We start from the raw sequence: 21,638 nt of genomic DNA, 5'->3' as shown, positions 1-21,638 counted from the left end.
CACGATGAAACATGGCGACAGGGCCCGCTGTGCTGGAGAGGCACCCTGAAGTCCGCGTCTCCTACCGCGGTGAAGAGGACCAGCTAACTGCGGCTCGTGCCACGAAGAACATCAGCGGCTCCGTGCCGCGACAGGAAGGGCAGCACAGGAGGTGAGAGACCTGCTCGCGGGGAGTAGCTCCGTGGGCAGGATTCATAACAACTAGACACCAGGGACTACTTCTAATGTTGGATGAGTAGATGCCTTGGGGGGTTGGAACCTGGGGAGGAATATCTATTTAAAGTGGAGGGGTTTGGGAAGGAGGGTGGGCGTTGTCACACGATTATTTTTATTATTTTTCCACTTTGGACCCTGCAAGACTGCCTCAACAGATGATAGGAGGGTGGGTAGGGGTTTCACCAGACCCCTGAGGAGTTTTGGCATGATGGGATGGGGGGGGGGCTATTTTTGAGTCACATGGCATTTTAACACGATGGTGGTTCCAGGCAAAGTGGGCTATTGTTGCGTGTTTTCCCCCATTTCCTCACAATATTTAGTTTATTACATAAAATACTGGCAGAATGAGCACAGCATGGGACTCTGTAAGACAGGGGTGGCTATCTCCAATCCTTGAGAGCCACAACAGGCCAAGTTTTGAGGATATCTGCAATAAATATTTATTTAAAAAGGGCTCCAGGGGCGATCCGGGAAACTACAGACCGGTTAGCCTGACTTCAGTGCCAGGAAAAATAGTGGAAAGTGTTCTACACATCAAAATCACAGAAATTATAGAAAGACATGGTTTAATGGAACAAAGTCAGCATGGCTTTACCCAGGGCAAGTCTCGCCTCACAAATCTGCTTCACTTTTTTGAAGGAGTTAATAAACATGTGGATAAAGGTGAACCGGTAGATATAGTATACTTGGATTTTCAGAAGGCGTTTGACAAAGTTCCTCATGAGAGGCTTCTAGGAAAAGTAAAAAGTCATGGGATAGGTGGCGATGTCCTTTCATGGATTGCAAACTGGCTAAAAGACAGGTAACAGAGGGTAGGATTAAATGGACAATTTTCTCAGTGGAAGGGAGTTGACAGTGGAGTGCCTCAGGGATCTGTATCGGGACCCTTACTTTTCAATATATTTATAAATGATCTGGAAAGAAATACGACAAGTGAGATAATCAAATTTGCAGATGACACAAAATTGTTCAGAGTAGTTAAATCACAAGCAGATTGTGATAAATTGCAGGAAGACCTTGTGAGACTGGAAAATTGGGCATCCAAATGGCAGATGAAATTTAATGTGTTGCAGTTTAATGCTGCTGGAGAAGATAGTGGACCCTTGGGCCGGCCTACCTAAGGAGACAGGGTAGGCCGGGGAGCGGAGCCACAAGCTGGAAGGGTTCACCCAGGAACCAGGGACCCCCCGGGAGGAGCCCGTAGGGTACCGGGTCCTCGGGACTGGGAGCTGTGTACAGAATGTCCTGAGGCTGTAGTGGGGCGTAGACCAGGACCAGAGCAGCAGAATGAATAGGAAGTCCAAGGTACCCGGAAGGCAGAGAACCGGCTGCGCAGGGCCGAAGGCCGGCTGAAGGCAGGACAGCGGGCGGCTGCGGAGTCTGTAACAACCGGAGTCAGAAGCAGGCAGTGGGTGAAGCGGGGTCATAAGCAAACCGGAGTCGAAGGCAGGCTGCAGGCTGAAGCGGAGTCAGAAGCAAACCGGAGACGAGGGCAGGCTGCAGGCTGAAGCGGAGTCAGAAGCAAACCGGAGTCGGAGGCTGGCTGCAGGCTGAAGCGGAGTCGGAAGCAGACCGGAGTCAGAGGCTGGCTGCAGGCTGAAGCGGAGTCAGAAGCAAACCGAAGTCAGAGGCAGGCAGCGAGCTGAAGCGGAGTCAGAAGCAAACCGGAGTCAGAGGCAGGCAGCGAGCTGAAGCGGAGTCAGAAGCAAACCGGAGTCAGAGGCAGGCAGCGAGCTGAAGCGGAGTCAGAAGCAAACCGGAGTCGGAAGCAGGCAACGTGGAGATCAACAGGAACACAACTGGGAGCAACTAAGAAGTTGTGAACCTCGTTGCAAGGCGATGAGAGAGAGTCTGAACGCCGGTTATATCGGGACTTTGGCGTGACGTCAGCAGCGCGGGCGGGGCCGAGCTTCTGGGAGCTGGACGCTCAAGACGGGCGTCTTCGCGCGCGAGACCGAAGGGAAGCAGGCCCGTAATGGCGGCCGCCACGTGGAGTGAGAGAAGCCCCCGGGGTCCGGAGCGGGCGGAATGCGGTGATCACTGAAGCGGAGGTAGGTGTGCCTGAGCCCTAACAGAAGGGAAGAGGTCGGGACCGTAACAGTACCCCCCCCCCCCCCTTTATGGCTTCTCTTGAGAGGACCGGGTTTCTCCGGGTGGTCACGGTGGAACTGTTGCAATCGGGATTTGTCCACGATGTTACGGCTGGGCTCCCAGGTGTTGTCCTCGTCACCGCAACCTTCCCATGCGAGAAGATATTCCCACCTTCGGTTGTGGAATCGAACATCCAGGACCTCGCTTACCTTGTAAGTAGGATCATCATCGATGGTAGTAGGCGATGGATCCGGAGGTCTTCGGTGGTAGCGGGAGAGAACTACGGGCTTTAGCAGGGATACGTGGAAGACATTGTGGACTCGAAGAGAGGGTGGCAACCTCAGCCGATATGAGACCGAACCCACTCTCTCGGCAATCCGGAATGGCCCACAGAACCTGGGTGCAAATCTCCGTGAGGGGAGGCGGAGACGAATGTTTTTGGTGCTGAGCCAAACCCGGTCTCCTGGCTGATAGGTGGGAGCCGGTCGTCGGTGGCGATCAGCCGTCTGTTTGGCAGAAGAGGCTGAGCGGGTCAGTTTGTTCTGGGTTTTCTGCCACAAGGTCTGTAGCTGTTGAGCCGTTAACTGGGCGGCTGGAGAGGCACTGGGTGTAGCGATGGGAAGCGGAGGTCTCAGCTGTTTCCCTTAAACTAGCTGGAAAAGTGAGAGCCCGGTGGCAGCATGAGCTTGATTGTTATAGGCAAACTCGGCCCAGGGTAGCAGTTCAGACCAGTTGTCTTGCTTCTCATTGGTGAAGGCTCGCAGGTAGGTCTTCAGAGACCGATTCATCCTTTCGGACTGCCCATTACTCTGCGGGTGGAAAGCTGTAGAAAAGCTGAGCTGCACTTTGAAGCATTTACAGAGAGCCCTCCAGTAACGTGCGACAAACTGTGGCCCACGGTTGGAAACTATGTCTTGCGGGAGGCCGTGCAGCCGGAATATATGCTGGGCAAAGAGGAGTGCTAGTTCAGGTGCAGAGGATAACTTAGTCAGTGGGACAAGGTGCACCATCTTGGAGAAACGGTCGACGGTGACCCAGATAACCGTCTGACCATGAGATGGAGGCAAGTCCATCATAAAGTCTGTAGTGAGATGGGTCCAGGGCTCTGTGGGAACTGGCAGAGGCTGTAGAAGACCGCACGGGGGTCCGGGACTGGGCTTTTGATGAGCACAGGTTGGGCAAGAACTTACATAGACGCGAACATCCTGTTGAATGTTGGGCCACCAGTAAAAACGATTAAGGAGCTCCAAAGTTCTCTCTCATCCTGCGTGCCCTCCAGTGAGGGAGTCATGAGCCCAGCGTAATGTCTTTAGACGATCTCGTCGGGGAACCACAGTTCTATCTTGGGAGAGGACTGTCAGAGCGGACAGGCGAACCTTACTTGGGTCTAGAATGTACTGTGGAGGTTCTTGGTCTTCCTCGGATAGGGAGATCCGTGAGAGGGCATCAGCTCAGAGATTCTTGGCCGCTGGCCGGTACTGTAGGATAAAGTCAAAGCGGCTAAAGAACATGGCCCAGCGGGCTTGGCGAGGGTTTAACCGTTGGGCCTAAGACAAAAACTCTAAGTTTTTGTGGTCCGTATATACGGTGATTGTGTGTCTTGCCCTCTCGAGCCATTGTCTCCATTCTTCAAACGCGAGCTTGATTGCCAACAGCTCTTTGTCGCTGATGGAATAATTTGTCTCGGCGGGAGAGAACTTCCTGGAGAAGTAGGAGCATGGCAATAGTTGTCCGGAATCGGAGTGTTGACTGAGGACCGCTCCGACGGCTATGCTGGAGGCATCGACCTCGACGATGAAAGGTTTTGCCGAATCTGGATGACGGAGGCAGGTGTCTGTGAGAAATGCCTCTTTCAAGTCGGTGAAGGCTGCGACCGCAGCGTTAGGCCAGTTCTTGGTGTCGGCTCCCTTGCGGGTCAGGGCAGTAAGGGGAGCGACCTGATGCGAGTACTGTGGAATAAAATGTCTATAAAAGTTAGCGAAGCCCAAGAATCTCTGGAGGGCCTTAAGACCCCGGGGTTGAGGCCATCTAATTATGGCTGATACCTTTTCGGGGTCCATCCGGAAGCCTGTGGAAGAAATGATATACCCCAGGAAGGGCAGGGCCTCAGCTTCAAAAACACATTTTTCAAGCTTGGCATAGAGATGATTGTCTCGGAGGGCCTGCAGAACTTGTGTGACGTGGTGGCAGTGAGTATCCAGATCTTTGGAGAAGATAAGCACGTCATCAAGATAGACAATCACATGAGAGTGGAGCATGTCGCGAAGGACCTCGTTCATGAGATTCTGGAAGACGGCTGGGGCATTGCAGAGTCCAAAGGGCATTACTAGGTACTCGTAATGCCCGTCCCTGGTATTAAAGTCTATCTTCCACTCATCCCCGGGGCGAATACGGACGAGGTTATAGGCCCCTCGGAGGTCTAGCTTGGTGAAGATGCGTGCTCCCTGAAGGCAATCCAAAAGCTCAGGAATCAGGGGAAGCGGATAACGGTCCCGCCTGGTGATGGCATTCAAGCCATGATAGTCTATACATGGACGGAGGGAGCCGTCCTTCTTGGCTACAAAGAAGAAGCCAGCTCCGGCGGGAGAACGAGAGGGGCGAATAAAGCCTTTAGCAAGGTTCTCAGTCACGAACTGAGACATGGCAGCAGTCTCTGGCAAAGATAAAGGATACACCCGGCCACGGGGAGGCGTGGTGCCCGGTAGCAAGTCAATCGGGCAATCAAAAGGCCGGTGTTGTGGAAGAATTTCAGCCATCTCCTTGGAGAAGACGTCGGCGAACTCCCGATATGGCTCGGGCAGCAGGAGGGACGAGCAGAGGTGCAAGGTTTTCAGTGGGCGTGGAAGATGTAAGCAATGCTCAAAACAAAAGGGACTCCATTGGGTTAGTTGGAAGGTATCCCATTGAATGACGGGTGAATGCTGTCGTAACCATGGTAGTTCAAGGACCAGAGGGTGCACAGCTCATTCCAAGACTAGCAGGGAGATTTCTTCCGAATGGAACAAGCCTGTCTGGAGAGTCAAAGGGGCCGTGGAGCAGGTGATGGTTCCAGGGAGCAGCGTGCCCCGGATGGAGGAAATACACAGCGGAGGAACCTTTCGTTGCGTGGGAAGAGACAGCTGGTTCACCAGATTGGCCACAATGAAATTCCCCTCGGCACCAGAGTCAGTGAAAGCCTGGATCTGGAGTTCCCCACCGGGGTATTTAAGAGTCACTGGCAAAGTGCATAGAGGAGCTGATCCTGTAGAGCCTAGGTGTAGCTCCTCGGTATAACCTTGGCACGGTCGTTTCCCGGACGTTCCGGGCAATTGGCGAGGAAGTGCCCCTTGCCTCCGCAGTAAAGACAGAGGACCTGCGAGCGGCGCCTCCTCCTTTCTTCGGGAGTTAGTGGAGATCTGCCCAACTGCATGGGTTCTCCACTGTTGGCAGAGGCAGGAAGTCCCTTAGGTGCCTGGGTTCTGGTGGCAGCAGACGACAGTGGTGGTGTTTTACGGTAGGAACGGGTCTCCTTATCCCGCTGCTGAAGGCGGCGATCCACCCTGCCGGTGATGTCAATTAAGTCATTTAAGTCCTCCAGGAGGTCTCGGCCTGCTAACTCATCCTTGATGCGGCTGGCAAGCCCCTCCAGGAAGATCCCCCTAAGGCAATCATCCCGCCAGCCAACTTCCATGGCCAGTGTGCGAAAGTCTATGGTGTAATCGGCCACCGAGCGTGTCCCTTGCCTGAGGTGCAAGAGCTCCGAGGCCGCGGTGGTCTGACATGCAGGATCATCAAAAGCGAGGCGAAAGTTGAGAACGAATTCCTGCAGATTCTGTAACAAGGGGTCCTGACGCTCCCACATGGGAGAAGCCCAGTCAAGTGCCTTACCATCCAGTAGCGAGAATATATATGCCACTTTAACTGCATCTGAGGGAAACTGCGCAGGCAGAAGGGCAAAGCGCACGTAGCATTGATTCAAAAAGCCACGGCATGTCTTGATATCCCCGGCATACCGGGTCGGCGTGGGTAGCTGAGTCTCTGATGCTGAACTGGGTACTGGAGCTGGAGGAGGGGCTGGAGGCGGGTCCGGAGGAGTGGCCTCCAGGCGGGAGACCAGCTGTTCCACGGTAGCAGCAAGCTTGTCGATACAGTGCTGTTGCTGCTGGAGGCGTTGTGCCATCCCCGGGATGCCCTGCAGGCTTGGGGCCTCCGCCGAGTCCATGGCCTTGCAAACTGTTGCAGTTTAATACTGCTGGAGAAGATAGTGGACCCTTGGGCCGGCCTAACTAGGGAGACAGGGTAGGCCGGGGGACGGAGCCACAAGCTGGAAGGGTTCACCCAGGAACCAGGGACCCCCCGGGAGGAGCCCGTAGGGTCCCGGGTCCTCGGGACTGGGAGCTGTGTACAGAATGTCCTGAGGCTGTAGTGGGGCGCAGAACGGGACCAGAGCAGCAGAATGAATAGGAAGTCCAAGGTACCCGGAAGGCAGAGAACCGGCTGCGCAGGGCCGAGGGCCGGCTGAAGGCAGGACAGCGGGCGGCTGCGGAGTCTGTAACAACCGGAGTCAGAAGCAGGCAGTGGGTGAAGCGGGGTCAGAAGCAAACCGGAGTCTGAAGCAGGCTGCAGGCTGAAGCGGAGTCAGAAGCAAACCGGAGTCGAGGGCAGGCTGCAGGCTGAAGCGGAGTCAGAAGCAAACCGGAGTCAGAGGCTGGCTGCAGGCTGAAGTGGAGTCCGAAGCAGACTGGAGTCAGAGGCTGGCTGCAGGCTGAAGCGGAGTCAGAAGCAAACCGGAGTCAGAGGCAGGCAGCGAGCTGAAGCTGAGTCAGAAGCAAACCGGAGTCAGAGGCAGGCAGCGAGCTGAAGCGGAGTCAGAAGCAAACCGGAGTCGGAAGCAGGCAACGTGGAGATCAACAGGAACGCAACTGGGAGCAACTAAGAAGTTGTGAACCTCGTTGCAAGGCGATGAGAGAGAGTCTGAACGCCGGTTATATCGGGACTTGGGCGTGACGTCAGCAGCGCAGGCGGGGCCGAGCTTCCGGGAGCTGGACGCTCAAGAGGGGCGTCTTCGCGCGCGAGACCGAAGGGAAGCAGGCCCGTAATGGCGGCCGCCATGTGGAGTGAGAGAAGCCCCCGGGGTCCGGAGCGGGCGGAATGCGGTGATCACTGAAGCGGAGGTAGGCGGGCCTGAGCCCTAACAGAAGGGAAGCGGTCAGGACCGCAACATAATGTGGATAAGTGCAAGGTGATGCATATAGGGAAAAATAACCCATGCTATAATTACACAATGTTGGGTTCCATATTAGGTGCTACAACCCAAGAAAGAGATCTAGGTGTCATAGTGGATAACACATTGAAATCGTCGGTTCAGTGAGCTGCGGCAGTCAAAAAAGCAAACAGAATGTTGGGAATTATTAGAAAGGGAATGGTGAATAAAACGGAAAATGTCATAATGCCTCTGTATCGCTCCATGGTGAGACCGCACCTTGAATACTGTGTACAATTCTGGTCGCCGCATCTCAAAAAAGATATAATTGCGATGGAGAAGGTACAGAGAAGAGCTACCAAAATGATAAGGGGAATGGAACTGCTCCCCTATGAGGAAAGACTAAAGAGGTTAGGACTTTTCAGCTTGGAGAAGAGACGACTGAGGGGGGGATATGATAGAGGTGTTTAAAATCATGAGAGGTCTAGAACGGTTAGATGTGAATCGGTTATTTACACTTTCGGATAGTAGAAAGACTAGGGGGCACTCCATGAAGTTAGCATGGGGCACATTTAAAACTAATCGGAGAAAGTTCTTCTTCACTCAACGCACAATTAAACTCTGGAATTTGTTGCCAGAGGATGTGGTTAGTGCAGTTAGTATAGCTGTGTTTAAAAAAGGATTGGATAAGTTCTTGGAGGAGAAGTCCATTACCTGCTATTAAGTTCACTTAGAGAATAGCCACTGCCATTAGCAATGGTAACATGGAATAGACTTAGGTTTTGGGTACTTGCCAGATTCTTATGGCCTGGATTGGCCACTGTTGGAAACAGGATGCTGGGCTTGATGGACCCTTGGTCTGACCCAGTATGGCATTTTCTTATGTTCTTATGAATATGCATGCAATAGATTTGCATGCACTGCCTCCATTATATGCAAATCTGTCTCGTGCATATTCATTGTGGATATCCTGAAAACCTGGCCTGTTTGTGGCTCTTGAGAACCAGAGTTGTCCGACCTTGCTATATGAGATGATGTTAGCAAGACTGTTCTCTCTCTCCATCTGCTGGGTTGGTAGCATAACTCATTTGTCTGTACTGGTCTGTCTGAACTCAAGGAAAGGAGATTATCAGGTAGGAATAAATTTGTCTTTAATACATCTGGCCCTTATTAAAGAGGAGCACTTCCATATTCTAACCAATTGGTATCTTCACAGAAAACAGATTCTCTCTATTTTTGTAAAACTAAGTATAAATGTGGTGCTGGTTCTTCTTTTTCTCCATGATTTATTTTTTGTAAACTTTTTTTCAGGATTTTCAAAGTCGTGCTGCAGTTTGGGAATTAAATGGCATTCCTCCTTTATTAGAATTGTTGAAGTCTGAATATCCAGTCATTCAGTTACTGGCACTCAAAACTTTATGCACACTTAGTAATGATGTGGAAGCCAGGGTAAAGCTGAGAGAAAATCAAGCACTAGAGCGTCTTCTGTTTATTCTGGAAACAAAGGTAAAGTATGTGTATGATTATGGAATGTCTCTGTGCTGAACATGCTTTCCTTGAAATGCAAATTCAATTTAACAGTTTCTTGCCAAAAAAAAAAAAAAATAGCAAACATGGAAAGCTTTCTTAGTTTTAGAGAACCTTTTATAACAATGAAAAGTTTAAAGAATTGCTTGCTTCTTAATAGCTTACTTATCCTCCATTGAATCAAAGAAAATAGCTCAGCAAACAAGCTACAGGTGATATTTCTTTGTTTGGAATAACCTAATAGATTTGTAACATCAGCTCAATGCAAAATGAGCAAAATATAATGATGTCTTAATATATTAGTATATTGTTGGCTGGACTACAATAGCAATGCTTGTTTTAAGAATGGGTAAGAGATGGATATGGTCTGAATATTCTTAGGTGCCAATGCAACTCTAAAATTTGTTCTTTTGCCTTAATTTTTCTGGATTTTGAGATGAATGAGAGAGATCAGCAAATGGAATAAACAGAACTTGCAATCACCAGATAATTATGCCTGGTGAAAGTATCTGGATACCTTTCAAGTTCCCTTTCAGCATCCTGATTCTAAGGTTTGAACTGGAAAAGTGTTTCCTTACAGTCGTGTTCTCTTGTTCTTCTCTGTGGTGCGTTGGCTTCTAGTTCTTAATTTTATATTCTTATTTTTCTGAGAAGCAGTGCCATAGAGTCATATGTGCAGATCATGTGATTCCATCTCATATCAGCACAGAATGCTTCCAGACATTTCTAGGAAAGGCTTTCAAGTATGAATTGTGGTTTCTCACATATCGCTAGACCTATAGCTATTCAGTTTTTATTTTTTCCATCTTTGGAATAATATGTTTCTTAGACTACTGTAAAGCCAACTATTGCCTCACAATCACTTATTTGATTGATGATTTTAATATATTGAAAATAATAAAACAGTGAATATGATGTGCAAAAGTTTGGATATGCTTCCAGTTGATTCATTCATACTATTTTTTAAAATTTGTTAAGGTTCAAAATGTTGATTGATTCAGTAGGCCTTCAATTAGTCAATGAAGATAATTCCACAGTTGAAAAAATACTCTGGCCTTTCTAAGCTCTTACAAGCTAATGAAATATCAGCAAGCGTTAAATGGGCACTCATGATTAAGCACCCGTTCCCTTAACATGCACCGATCCACCTCTCCCGGGCCAAGGTAAAAAAGAGGCGTTAAAGGAAATTGTGTGCCCCTAGCGCCTCCTCGACATTGGGTACTCAGGAGAGGTAGCTGTCAGCCGGTTAGGAAAACGAATGCTTAATTTTATGAGCGCCCATTTTCCTAACCTGGGCACAGCCATGGGTTAGGAAAAGGGACGATCGTTAACTGAGCGTCCCTTTTCCTAACCTGACAGTCAGTACACTTTTTTTTTTTTTTAAATTCTCCTATTTCGGTTCTTCTGATTTAATTTCGCAACAATATTAAGTCAGAAGAACCGAAGAAAGGAAAATAAAAGCAGAATTTTCTGTGTTCTGTAATTGTTTTGGGCTCCTTAAGAATTAACCTTGCTCTGGGCAGGCGTTAATTTTTGTGGGTTAAAATGTGCGCGTCAGGCGCACATTTTTTTTTTAATTAGAGGGAAAAAGGTAATAGCCTCATCAACATGAATTTAGATGTGATAAGCGCTATTACCTACGTGCTTGATTGGATGCGCATTGTGGACGTGCTAACCCCGGTTTTGCATCTGGGGTTATGGACTTGCATCCAAAACACGCATCCAATTGTGTATTGAGCCGTGCGCTGTAGCCAGCGCACACTAATGCTTCAGCCTGTTAGATTGTGATTGTTGTTTTGTCTCCTTTCAAAAACTTTGGGTTCTTCAAAGAGCAACCTTCTGAGAAAATGAAAATGAAGATAATTCACTCATACAAAGCAAGGGAAGGCTATAAAAAATCCCTAACCGCTTCCAGTTAGCAATTTCAACAGTGAGAAACTTTGTTTAATGGAAAACACTATTGAAGTCAAGGCACAATCTGGAAAATCAAGAAAAATCTTTGATTGAATTGTCTAAAATCCTGTAGATCCTAACAGAACTCTGCAAATGACCTGCTGAAAAGTTTAGCTAATCTTGGAGTAGTGTTCACAGTTCTACAGTACACTATTGTTTTATATGGGAGAATTGTCAGAAGAAAACCTTTTTGATGCCCTCATCACAAAAGTCAGTGAGGTCGATATTGAAAAGCCCTTTAGATGGATAACTGTTCTAGAAGCTAATTTGCCATAGTCAGTGAAGAATTTAAAGCAGAAAAGAATTTGGATATTTCAGCAAGACAGTCATTGGGAGGCCTCTCTCTCCCAGACCTGCTCCTGAAAGCAGAGGTCTACTCAGATGGCCAGCGTGATAAGATCCTCTTGGCCTAGTGCAGGTATTGTCCAGCTAACTCATCTTTGCTGCAGTCCTCAAGGCCTTGCCAGAAGATGGCGGTGAGACTGTCCTCACCCCAAAGGAGCTTTGAGGCCAAGGTTCAGAACTGGATGGCGTAGTCTTCCCCTGTATGCTTGCCCTGCCTAATTTGAAGCAACTCTTTGGCCACAGAGAACAATCAAGCAGGCTTCTCAAACTACTTCAGAAAATTGTCCAAATTCCCCATCAGGGGAATTTGGACAATTAGCATCATTTTATGTGCCTTGATGTAAACCGTTGTGATGGTTCCCACCAAACGACGGTAAAGAAAAAAAAAAAAGTTAAATAAATAAATAAATAAATCATTCCATTCCCATAGAGGGGAAGTCCAGTCCAGGGTGGGGCCCACCAGGAGAGAAGAATAATTGTGACTTTAGTCCGGTCCAAAGGAAAGCTGGTGGCCTGCAGCTCAAAGTTCATTTTGTATTGATTGATAAAGCCTCTGCAGGTCTTTGGATTTCCTTCCTATCTGGGCTGTGGTATTAAGTGTGGGATGGGTCACAGGGGCTATAGTATGCTAGTCATTTGATTAAGCTGGTCTTGCTACTACTGGACCTGGAGTGCCAAGCCTGAGATAGCATGAGCCGGGGACAAATCCACTGAGTTCATGACCTTTGCAAACTGACATGTATGTGAGCCCTTGGGCTGTGGTGTGGTTGGCATATCCTAGCAGGTGAACTTACTAGGCCCATGCCGACAGCAGGTAGACTCGCTCTTACTGGGACTGGTACTAGGGCTTCACCTGTACCAACCCTGTTCCCCACAGGTTGAGCCCTTGGGCTCCAGGGTCCAGAAGGGCTTAGGCGAGTGTCCTGTAAGAAGTGGTCAGAGAAAGTTGTGTAGTGGACAGTAGTCAGGGCAGGCAGTGAGCAGATATTGTTAAGTTCCAGGCCAAGGTCAGGGCAGCTGGCAATAAGGTGGTGTCAAGGTCCTGGCTAAGGTCAGGGCAGGTTGAAATCTAGAACAGTAGTTAGTTTCCAAGGCCAGGTTCAGAACCAGGAATCAGATAGAGATGGACAGACAAGGCAAAGACAAGACACTGAAGGACCAAAACATGGAGGGACCAGCAGGGTAAGGCATGGCATGGCATGGCATGGCATGGTAAGGTAATAACAAGGCAGGACTAAGTAACAGCAAGGCAGGGCAGCATGGAGGCAAGACAAGGCACAGACAAGCATTTACCTTGACTTTTGTCTATCTGTGTATGTGAAAGTTTTTGTTTGTCACGTTTGTCTTTTTCTGTGGAGGAGGTGAGTGGAGGAGTGAGGAGATGTGTGGAGGAGGTGAGTAGAGGAGTGAGGAGGTGTGTGGAGAAGTGCAGAGATGTGTGGGGGAGTGAGTATATGGGTGGAGGAGGTGAGTGGAAGAGTGAGGAGGTGAGTGGAGGTTGTGGAGAGGATGGAGCATGAGACGAGGGGAGAGAGGAGAGGCATGAGGAGAGGAGGGTGGAGAGGCTGGAGGACGAGGGCAGAAGTGCTAGGGGAAGGAGGAGTAGGAGTAGAGAGTGGCGGGAGGGGGAAGGGGATAGGCAGGCGAGGACAGAGGGAGGATAGAGATAGAGAGGACAGAGTGGAAGGGAGTTGACAGGGCAGGGGTAGGAGGGGGAGGAGGAAGGGAGGGGAATGGGAGGGAGAGTGAGAAAAGGGAAGACACCCCTCTGGAAGTGGAAGTTCCACCCCCTTCTGGCAGCCAGGCAGCAGGACACCCTCGTCTCAAGGCTATCAAGTTCAGCATGCAGGAGAACAAGATGGTCATTGCAGGAGTGTTGCAGCATTATGCCATGCTCTTCGGCAAACGGGCAGCCAAGACCTCAAACGCAGCCCAGGGCCAGATTTGGCGCAACATAGCTCAGGGCATCACCACGTGCAGTAGAGTACTAAGAAGCGTGGAGCAGGTGACCCACAGGTACTGGGACATCAAGGCACAGCTGAAAGCCAAGGTGGAGGCAAGAAATAAATATCAAAGGCGGACCGGAAGAGGAGCTCCATGTCCCATCATCCTCACCCCCAAGGAGGAGCGCCTCGTAGAAAGGCTGGGACTGGATGTCTTCAAGGGCATGGCTGAGCGGCTGGACACCACACGAGCCACAGCTGATAAGTTCACCTCATCTGTAAATGGTCAGGCAGCAATGGGTGCACACATCATTTGGCGTAAGATGCTCACAATGCTAAGAAGCAAAGTGCACCTCTGATGCCAAATAAGAAAAGGATACAAGCTGGCATTGGTATTTATGTCTTATGTTTTGTTTCCACAGCTCTCACCCACAAAGCTGCCAGTCCTGGCCAGGAAGTCCCAGGGACCAGCAATGCACCACCTTCTTTGCACAGGCCCTTCCTCATGGATGCCCAGACCCAGGTCAGTGAAGAGAAGGAGGAGCAGCAGCAGCAGATACAGGCTCAGGAGCCACTGGTGATGCTGCAGCTGTGTCCCTCAACCTGTCTGGCTTCATGGACGTACAGATCCTTGAATGGGAGCCTACAGATTCTGCACTACCTCAAACCAGCGCACCACACCTTCAGCAGGAGCAGCCCATAAGCCCAGTCATGCCACATTTGGAGGCCCAAATTCCAGCACTCCACACCTCCATTACAGCATTGCCACCAGCCCCGGCACTAGCACCAACAACATTCCTGCCACCAACAGGAGTCCATGCACAAACAGCTGGACCAGCTGGAAAGGAGGCATGGAATATACCTCCTACAGATATGGGTAGAACTAATGCACCTCAGGAGGGCTGTCAATAGGCAGAACCAGATCCTGTGAGATCAGACAGCTGCTAACATGCAGAACGTGATGACACTGGCTGCAGCAGTCAACAGCATGACAAATGTGCTGACACAGATCCTGCAAAGGATGCCCAAGAGGCCATCCGAGTCTTCCCCAGCATCACTTGAGTCCACACCCCGCAGCAGTCCTCGGGATGACAGACGCCCGAGGGGTAGACCCCCAAAATCTATGCCCCCCCAAGTAGCAAGCCATGATGTGGCAATGGGCCATAAAGGACAAACGATGCTGCCATTAAATACCAAATAAGAAGAGTTGTACTAACAATCCTGGGCGGGCCCCGCTGCAGAGTTGTGCCATCTAGATGGAAGAAGACTGCTGGGCCTGTCCTTACTACAGAGTTGCTGTGCTGTCTAGATAAAAGAAACCCGCTGGTCCTGTCCTCAGTACAGAGTTGTTGTGCTGTCTAGATGGAAAATGCCTGATGGGCTCATCCTCACTACAGAGTTGCTGTGCCGATAGGATGGAAGAAGCCTGCTGGACCCATCCTCACTACAGAATTGCTATGCCAGCATGCAGAAGGGATGGTCAACTGTCAGCCATTGTGGTTCAGCAGCCTAACTCTAAAGCCTTCCTTGATGCTCTGTCCTTATTCTATTCTCATCTCATTGAAGCGGTTTCCAGTCACGGTCCTACTGCTGCCTCTTCTCATCATGTCTCATCTCCTGCTCTGGATGCTGGTGTACTATCTCATCTCAGCTTCTCCTGCTGCTGCCTCCATTCTGCTGGTGTCTCATCGCATCTCAGCTCCTACTGCTGCTGCCTCCATGCTGCTGGTGTCTCATCTCATCTGAGCTCCTGCTGCTGCCTCCATGCTGCTAGGTCTCCTGGATTTCCTGCCTTCATGCTGCTGGGTCTTCTCCTGGACCTCTTACCTCCATGCTGCTGGATCTCCTCCTGGTCCTGCTGCTTTCATGCTGCATTCTTTGGTCCTGGTCTTGCTGCCTTCTTGCTGAACTCTGCTGCCTTGCCCTTTAGGCTGGCCCCTTGAGTGCACTCTTTCAACATGGACTGTCTGGGACTTTCACTTGAATTCTACTGCCTTGCCTCTTAGGCTGTCCCCTTAGTGCAGTCTTTCAACATGGATTGTCTGAGGCCGTCACTTGAACTCTGCTGCCTTGTCCCTTAGGCTGCGCCCTTGAGTGCACTCTTTCAACATGGACTGTCTGAGACTTTCACTTGAATTCTACTGCCTTGCCTCTTAGGCTGTCCCCTTGAGTACAGTCTTTCAACATGGATTGTCTGGGGCCTTCACTTGAACTCTGCTGCCTTGCCCCTTAGGCTGTTTGCTTGAGTGTACTCTTTCAATATGGACTGTCTGGGGCCTTTTTCTAGCATTCACATAGCAAGGCTGCTATCAGCTACAACATTAAAGGTGTACTGTAGCTATTGGAGGGGTGCCACTGTTGCGTCTGTCGCTGCTCGACACCCTCACTCCGCCCTCTTTACCTCTGTGGCGACTCCCTCTGGGCCTGATGGGACTGCTAGTTGCCGCGGGGTCTTCTTGCCGTCTCCCTCTGGCGTCCCCGGACCGGCACGACGCTGTGGATCTGCCATGTTTCCTGATGACGTAGGGTACGAGCGCGTGCTCCCATTGATGTACCACCAAGGGCGCGAACCTCGGGGGCATCCCCCGAGATGACGTCATCCGCTTCCAATATAAAAGGTCTCAGTATTTGCTAACGTATTGAGTTAGCAAGGACTCGTTTTGGCTGTCCAAGCTACTCTGCAAGGACTCGCAAGGATTTGTCCAAGCTACTCTGCCTCCTCGGACTTACCAAGGATACCCGCTGCTCGGGGGCCTCGCTCTCTTTTCTTTATTTCAGATTGCAAATAGGAACCGGTACTCGCTCCTCGAGGGCCTATGTTCCTGAATACTCTGAAGATTCTCTTCTGCCTGGAAGCTATCGCAGATACAGATATTTGTGAGTTACCATCGCTCTCTCAGAGCTTTCCATGGAACCAAGTACTCGCTCCTTGAGGGCCTAACCCTTTCCAGCTACTGAGCTTCATTAAGACCTTATGTGAGTTGTCATCCAGTTCTGGCTATGAACACAGCATACCCTGTCTACTCACTATCTATAGTTTCTCTACAGCTCAGCAACCCTGGGATTGCTGTTCCAGTACCCGAGGGACTTCAGCCCTGCCGGGCATATCAGCTCACTACTGCCACCTCTGGTGGTTCTAATAACCTCTCTAATAAAAGAACTATGGGGCGGATTTTCAGCGCCCTGCTCGCCTAAATCCGCCCAAAACCGGGCGGATTTAGGCGAGCAGGGCCCTGCGCGCCGGTAAGCCTATTTTACATAGGCCTACCGGCGCGCGCAGACCCCGGGACTCGCGTACGTCCCGGGGTTTTCAGAGGGGGGCGTGTCGGGGGCGTGTCGGGGGGCGGGCCCGGTCGACGCGGCGTTTCGGGGGCGTGTCGGTCGCGTTTTGGGGGCGGGTACGGGGCGTGGCTACGGCCCGGGGGCGTGGCCGCGCCCTCCGTACCCGCCCCCAGGTCGCGGCCCGGCGCGCAGCAGGCCCGCTGGCGCGCGGGGATTTACGTCTCCCTCCGGGAGGCGTAATCCCCCGACAACGGTAAGGGGGGGGTGTAGACAGGGCCGGGTGGGTGGGTTAGGTAGGGGAAGGGAGGGTAAGGTGAGGGGCGGGCAAAGGAAAGTTCCCTCCGAGGCCGCTCCGATTTCGGAGCGGCCTTGGAGGGAACGGGGGGAGGCAGCGCGGCTCGGCGCGCGCAGGCTATACAAAATCGATAGCCTTGCGCGCGCCGATCCAGGATTTTAGTGGATACGCGCGGCTCCGCGCGTATCTACTAAAATCCAGCGTACTTTTGCTTGAGTCTGATGCGCAAGCAAAAGTAGGCTGTTCGCGCGCCTCTTAAAATCTACCCCTATCTGTGTCTGTCTCCATATCCAAGCCTAGCCGGTGGTCCCTCTCAGGATATCCTCCTGGGGGTGCAGTCATCTGCCATCGGCCCAAGGATCCACCTATCTATATTCTTCTACAGTTGAGTGTCCTCTCCAAGCACTCCGCTGATAAATTGCTACTCTTTCCCATCAGGAGTCTTCAGCTACAGATTCATATCAGATTGCTACCTCCGCAGTCTAGACCTTAACAGATTGTTAACTACTCCCTCTACAGGAGCTGAGCATATCAGATGGCTAACTCCTTCTTCCACAGGAGTCAGTTCATAACAGATTGCTAACTCCTATCTGATTGCTCCGCCCATCCGGCATCAGATTTATAACAGCCACTTCTGCTTTCTTTCAGGCCGATACAGTAAAGCGCGGCTGCGCTTACCCTGCTTCTAACCCGCTTCTAACTCACAATTTGGCCGCGTAAGTCCAACCCGCGATTCACTATCCCTTTTAACTCATCCTTACCGCTTCTTTAAATCAACCGGTAACCCTTTCCGCCCGCAGCATGTATATGAGATGTAAATGCTCCAATTAGCTATTCTCTCCCATACAGTAATGTGTGTCCCGACTATCGCCTTTTTAACCTGCAGTTTTGCCACGTGTTTAACCTGCTAACTTACCGCCTACCCTTACCCCTGCGTTAGTGTGGAGCGTCAGGTCAGAGAGACGAAATTTCATGGGCAAACGACCCCCTCACCCCCCGGGACCCTTACCCTGGCGTTAGTGTGGTGTGACAGCAATAGGCAGGCTCCGGTCAAAATCCCCCCCCTCCCGAAGCAAGGCGCAGGGCGAAAATCGACATGTTTCGACACGGCTCGACATGTCATTAAAACAAAAGTAAGTAAAGTGTAATAAAAGTAAACTGACTGCATGTGAATTTTCTTTGAACAGTCCTCTCTCCCCTCCTCCCGAGGTGTGCACTGCGGCTCCCCTGCCTCCCGGGGGCAGCCGGCGGCGAAAGCGGCTTCCAGCAGCCCCTGCCGGCTAAGGTGGATGAATGGATGCCCGTACGCCTGGATTAATGCACGCCCGCCGGCGGAGGTGAGTGAATGAATGCACGCCCGTACGTGCCGGCGGGCGTGCATTAATCCAGGCGGGAGCCAGCGGGTGTGCATTCATTCACTCACCTTCGCCGGCGGGCGTGCATTCATTCAGGCGGAGGGAGCCGGCGGCGAAAGCGGCTTCCAGCAGCCCCCGCCGGCGGTGAATGAATGCACGCCTGTGTACGCCTGTGCGTGCAATTTGGGCACTTAAGGCGTGACGTCATGACGTTTGACGTCACGGCGTGTGACGGCGTTCGCTAATGCACTGCCTTGAGCGCCCAAATTGAACGCACAGGCATACACAGGCGTGCATTCATTCACCTTCGCCGGCGGGGACAGGGGAGCCAAAGCGGCTTCCAGCAGCCCCCGCCGGCGAAGGTGAATGAATGCAATTTGGGCGCTCAAGGCAGTGCATTAGCGAACGCTGACGTCACACGCCGTGACGCCAAACATTATGACGTCACGCCTTGAGCGCCCAAATTGTACGCACAGGCGCACATTCATTCACCTTCGCCGGCGGGGGCTGCTGGAAGCCGCTTTCACCGCCGGCTGTCCCCGGGAAGCAGGGGAGCCGCGGTGCGTGCCTCGGGAGGAGGAGAGAGAGAGAGGACCGTTCAAAGAAAATTCACATGCAGTAAGTTTACTTTTATTATACTTTATTCACTTTATTCACTTTTGTTTTAATTTTCGCCCTGCGCCTTGCTTCGGGAGGGTGGGGAGAGAGGACTCGCAATCCCCCCTGGTACCTGTCATTTGAAATGACATTTGAAATGACAGGTACCAGCGCACCCAGGATACTGTATAGGCGCTGTATAGCGCTCTATACAGTAAAATGGATTGCGCGGGCCTAACGCTTCACGGACGCTTCTTGGACGCGGCTTGCATTTACATGCTATTTAAATACAATATCGAGCGGTAGGTGATCCGAACTGTGTGTGCGGCAAACGCGGGTGCGCCCGGCACTAACGCACCTCTTCCTACCGCTCCTTACTGTATCGGCCTGTTTGTTCTTAGTTGTAATCATGATTGTGCCAAAAGGATAAGATGCTAAGCCTGTATATGTAATGATGCAAATTTCAAACTGTATATGTACAGGTGTACACAGAATGTGCTTTTCATTAAATTTACAATGTTTTGTGCTATTTGCTTTCTTGTCCTTGCAGAATGTAATTACCTAAGACATGCAATTTATTTCAAACAGTGGACTACATGTGGTCGCTAATAAAGTGGTCACTGGTTTGAAAACACACTTTCTGGTTGCCTCCTTTCATTGTGTGGTATGTTTTTTTTAAATTTACCGTATAATTTTATTAGCATGTATCAAATAAACTGCAGTACATAAGGATAAATGTAGAATACAGGTCTAATACAAACAAGAGCCACAAGATGCCTTATAACAGCAACACTTCTACATTTCCTCGCCAAACTGTAGTCTGGATAAATCTATACCAAATCTTTGTGGTAAAAAGTCAAACATACAAAAGTAATTCCTATTCCCCTCCTACCCTGAAACCCCCCCCTTTGTTGTTTTTCTCCTTCCCCCCCCCCCCCCCCCCCCCCCGGCGGTCCCCCTCATATCATTGGTCAGTCCATCAAGGTCTCTATGATCAATCATGCAGGCCTGTCAGTTCACTTGATATATCGGAATAGTGGGGTCCACATCCTATTAAATTTAGATAATGTGTCTCTCCGAAGAGCTGTAAGCTTCTCTAGAAGGTAGATTTGGCGTAATTTACTAAAACGTTGATTGAGAGTCGGGGGTTCTGTATGCTTCCACTGCGCTGCTTCAATAATCTAGTGGCAGTGATTAGAAAAAGGAACATTTTCTGGGTCTCATCATCTAGGTCCACATAGGGGAACCCCAATAACTAGTATTCTGCCCGCAATGGGATGTGTACCCCCTACACATTACTTACTATTGTTTGGCAGTCGTCCCAGAATCTCTGTAATCTAGGGCAGGGGTCCCCAACCACCGGTCCGCGGACCGGGTCCAGGCCGTTGAGGATTTTTGCCGGTCTGCGGCGCCGCCGCCAAGCACCGGCTGGTGTGTTGCGTGCTCCCGGTCTCTCCTGCTGCTCTTCCTTCCCTGCTGCCGTTGCCGCCAGGCTATCAGCACATTCAAGCCCAGTGGGAATGGCAGCGGTGTTAGAGGAAGCTGTGGCACCCGTGGCTGGCCTTTACTTCTTCCCGCGCCTGCCCCCCCCTCCCGTGACCCGGAACAGGAAGTGATGCGCGGTGCGCAGGAAGAAGAAAGAGCAGTGCCGCGTGAAAGTAGCAGCGGCGGCTGCAGCATCGGCCCCCGAGCAATTGAAGCAGCCGGTAATCGAGAAAGGAGTCAGCAGCATGAGCCTCCCGCGGCCGATGGGATTCTTCTTTCTTGGCCTGCGGGGGCTGCTGCAGCTACCATTTGTGCTCCGGGGGAGGGGAGAGGAAGTGAGTGAGAGAAAGAGAGAGAAGCAGCCAGCCAGCCTGTGTGTGATTGACTGGTCAGAGAGCTGATGTGTGTGTATGTAAGAGACAATGAAAGTGATTGCTCAGGGAGATAACTGATGTGTATGTCAGAGTGTGAGACATTAGTCAGGGAGGTGACTGATGTGTGTGTGTGTGTGTGTGTGTGAGAGAGAGAGAGAGAGAAAAAGCATGGAAGTGAGAAGTCTGGGTATGTGGGAAAGCATGGGCGTAAGAAGCCTGGTGTGGGGGGGGGGGGGGTGTGAAAGAAAGCATGGGAGTGAGAAACCTGGGTGAGTGTGCATGCATGAGAGAGAGAGACTGGTTGGTAAGGTGACTGGTGTGTGTGAATGTGAGAGAATGTGATTCAGGGAATGAGAAGCCTGTGCACGTGGAGAGTGAGCATGGAAATGAGAGAGACTGGTGTGTGTGTAACAGAGAGAAAGTGATTATGGGAATGAGAAGCCTGTGCATGTGAAGAGAGTGAGCATGGGAGTGAGAAACCTGGGTGTGTGTGAGACACAGCATGGGAGTGAGAAGCCTGTATATCTGAAAGAGAACATGGGAGTGAGAGACTGGTGAGTGTGTGTGTGTGTGTGTGTGAGAGAGAGAGAGAAAGAAAGTGATTTTGGGAATGAGAAGCCTGTGCATGTGGAGAGAACAAGCATGGGAGTGAGAGACTGGTGTGTGTGTGAGAGAGAGACAAAGAAAGTGATTATGAGAGTGAGAAGCCCATATATGTAAGTAGAACATGGGAGTGGGAAGCCTGTGTGTGTGTATGGCATGAGAAAAACTGTTCAGGAAGGTGACTGATGTGCGTGTGCCAAAACTGGAGATGATTGGTGTGTGAGAGACAGAAACTGGTCATGGGGGCATGACTGGTATGGTGTGTGTGTGAGAGACATGAGCACTAAGGAAGAGGACCATGAGTATAGAGCTTAGCTTCTACTGCTGCTTCTGGTGTGTGCCACGGCCTGCAGGGAAGGGGAGTAGGAGAGCTGCTGGAGGGGGTAAGTA

General features: G+C 50.9%; 1 protein-coding gene across 3 annotated transcripts in view; it reads left to right on the top strand.

The window, feature by feature from the left end:
• Positions 1-21,638, top strand: part of ARMC3 (armadillo repeat containing 3) — a 641,613-nt gene that overhangs the window by 268,912 nt on the left and 351,063 nt on the right. For all 3 annotated transcript variants that reach the window (XM_029588706.1, XM_029588705.1, XM_029588707.1), the window contains exon 7: positions 8,801-8,995. In XM_029588706.1, coding sequence (XP_029444566.1) covers positions 8,801-8,995 — 195 coding nt within the window. The remainder of the gene's footprint in view (positions 1-8,800; positions 8,996-21,638) is intronic.

Source organism: Rhinatrema bivittatum, chromosome 2 (assembly GCF_901001135.1).
Source record: "Rhinatrema bivittatum chromosome 2, aRhiBiv1.1, whole genome shotgun sequence".
NCBI classification, from domain to species: domain Eukaryota; kingdom Metazoa; phylum Chordata; class Amphibia; order Gymnophiona; family Rhinatrematidae; genus Rhinatrema; species Rhinatrema bivittatum.
This window is presented reverse-complemented; position numbering and strand designations above follow the sequence as displayed.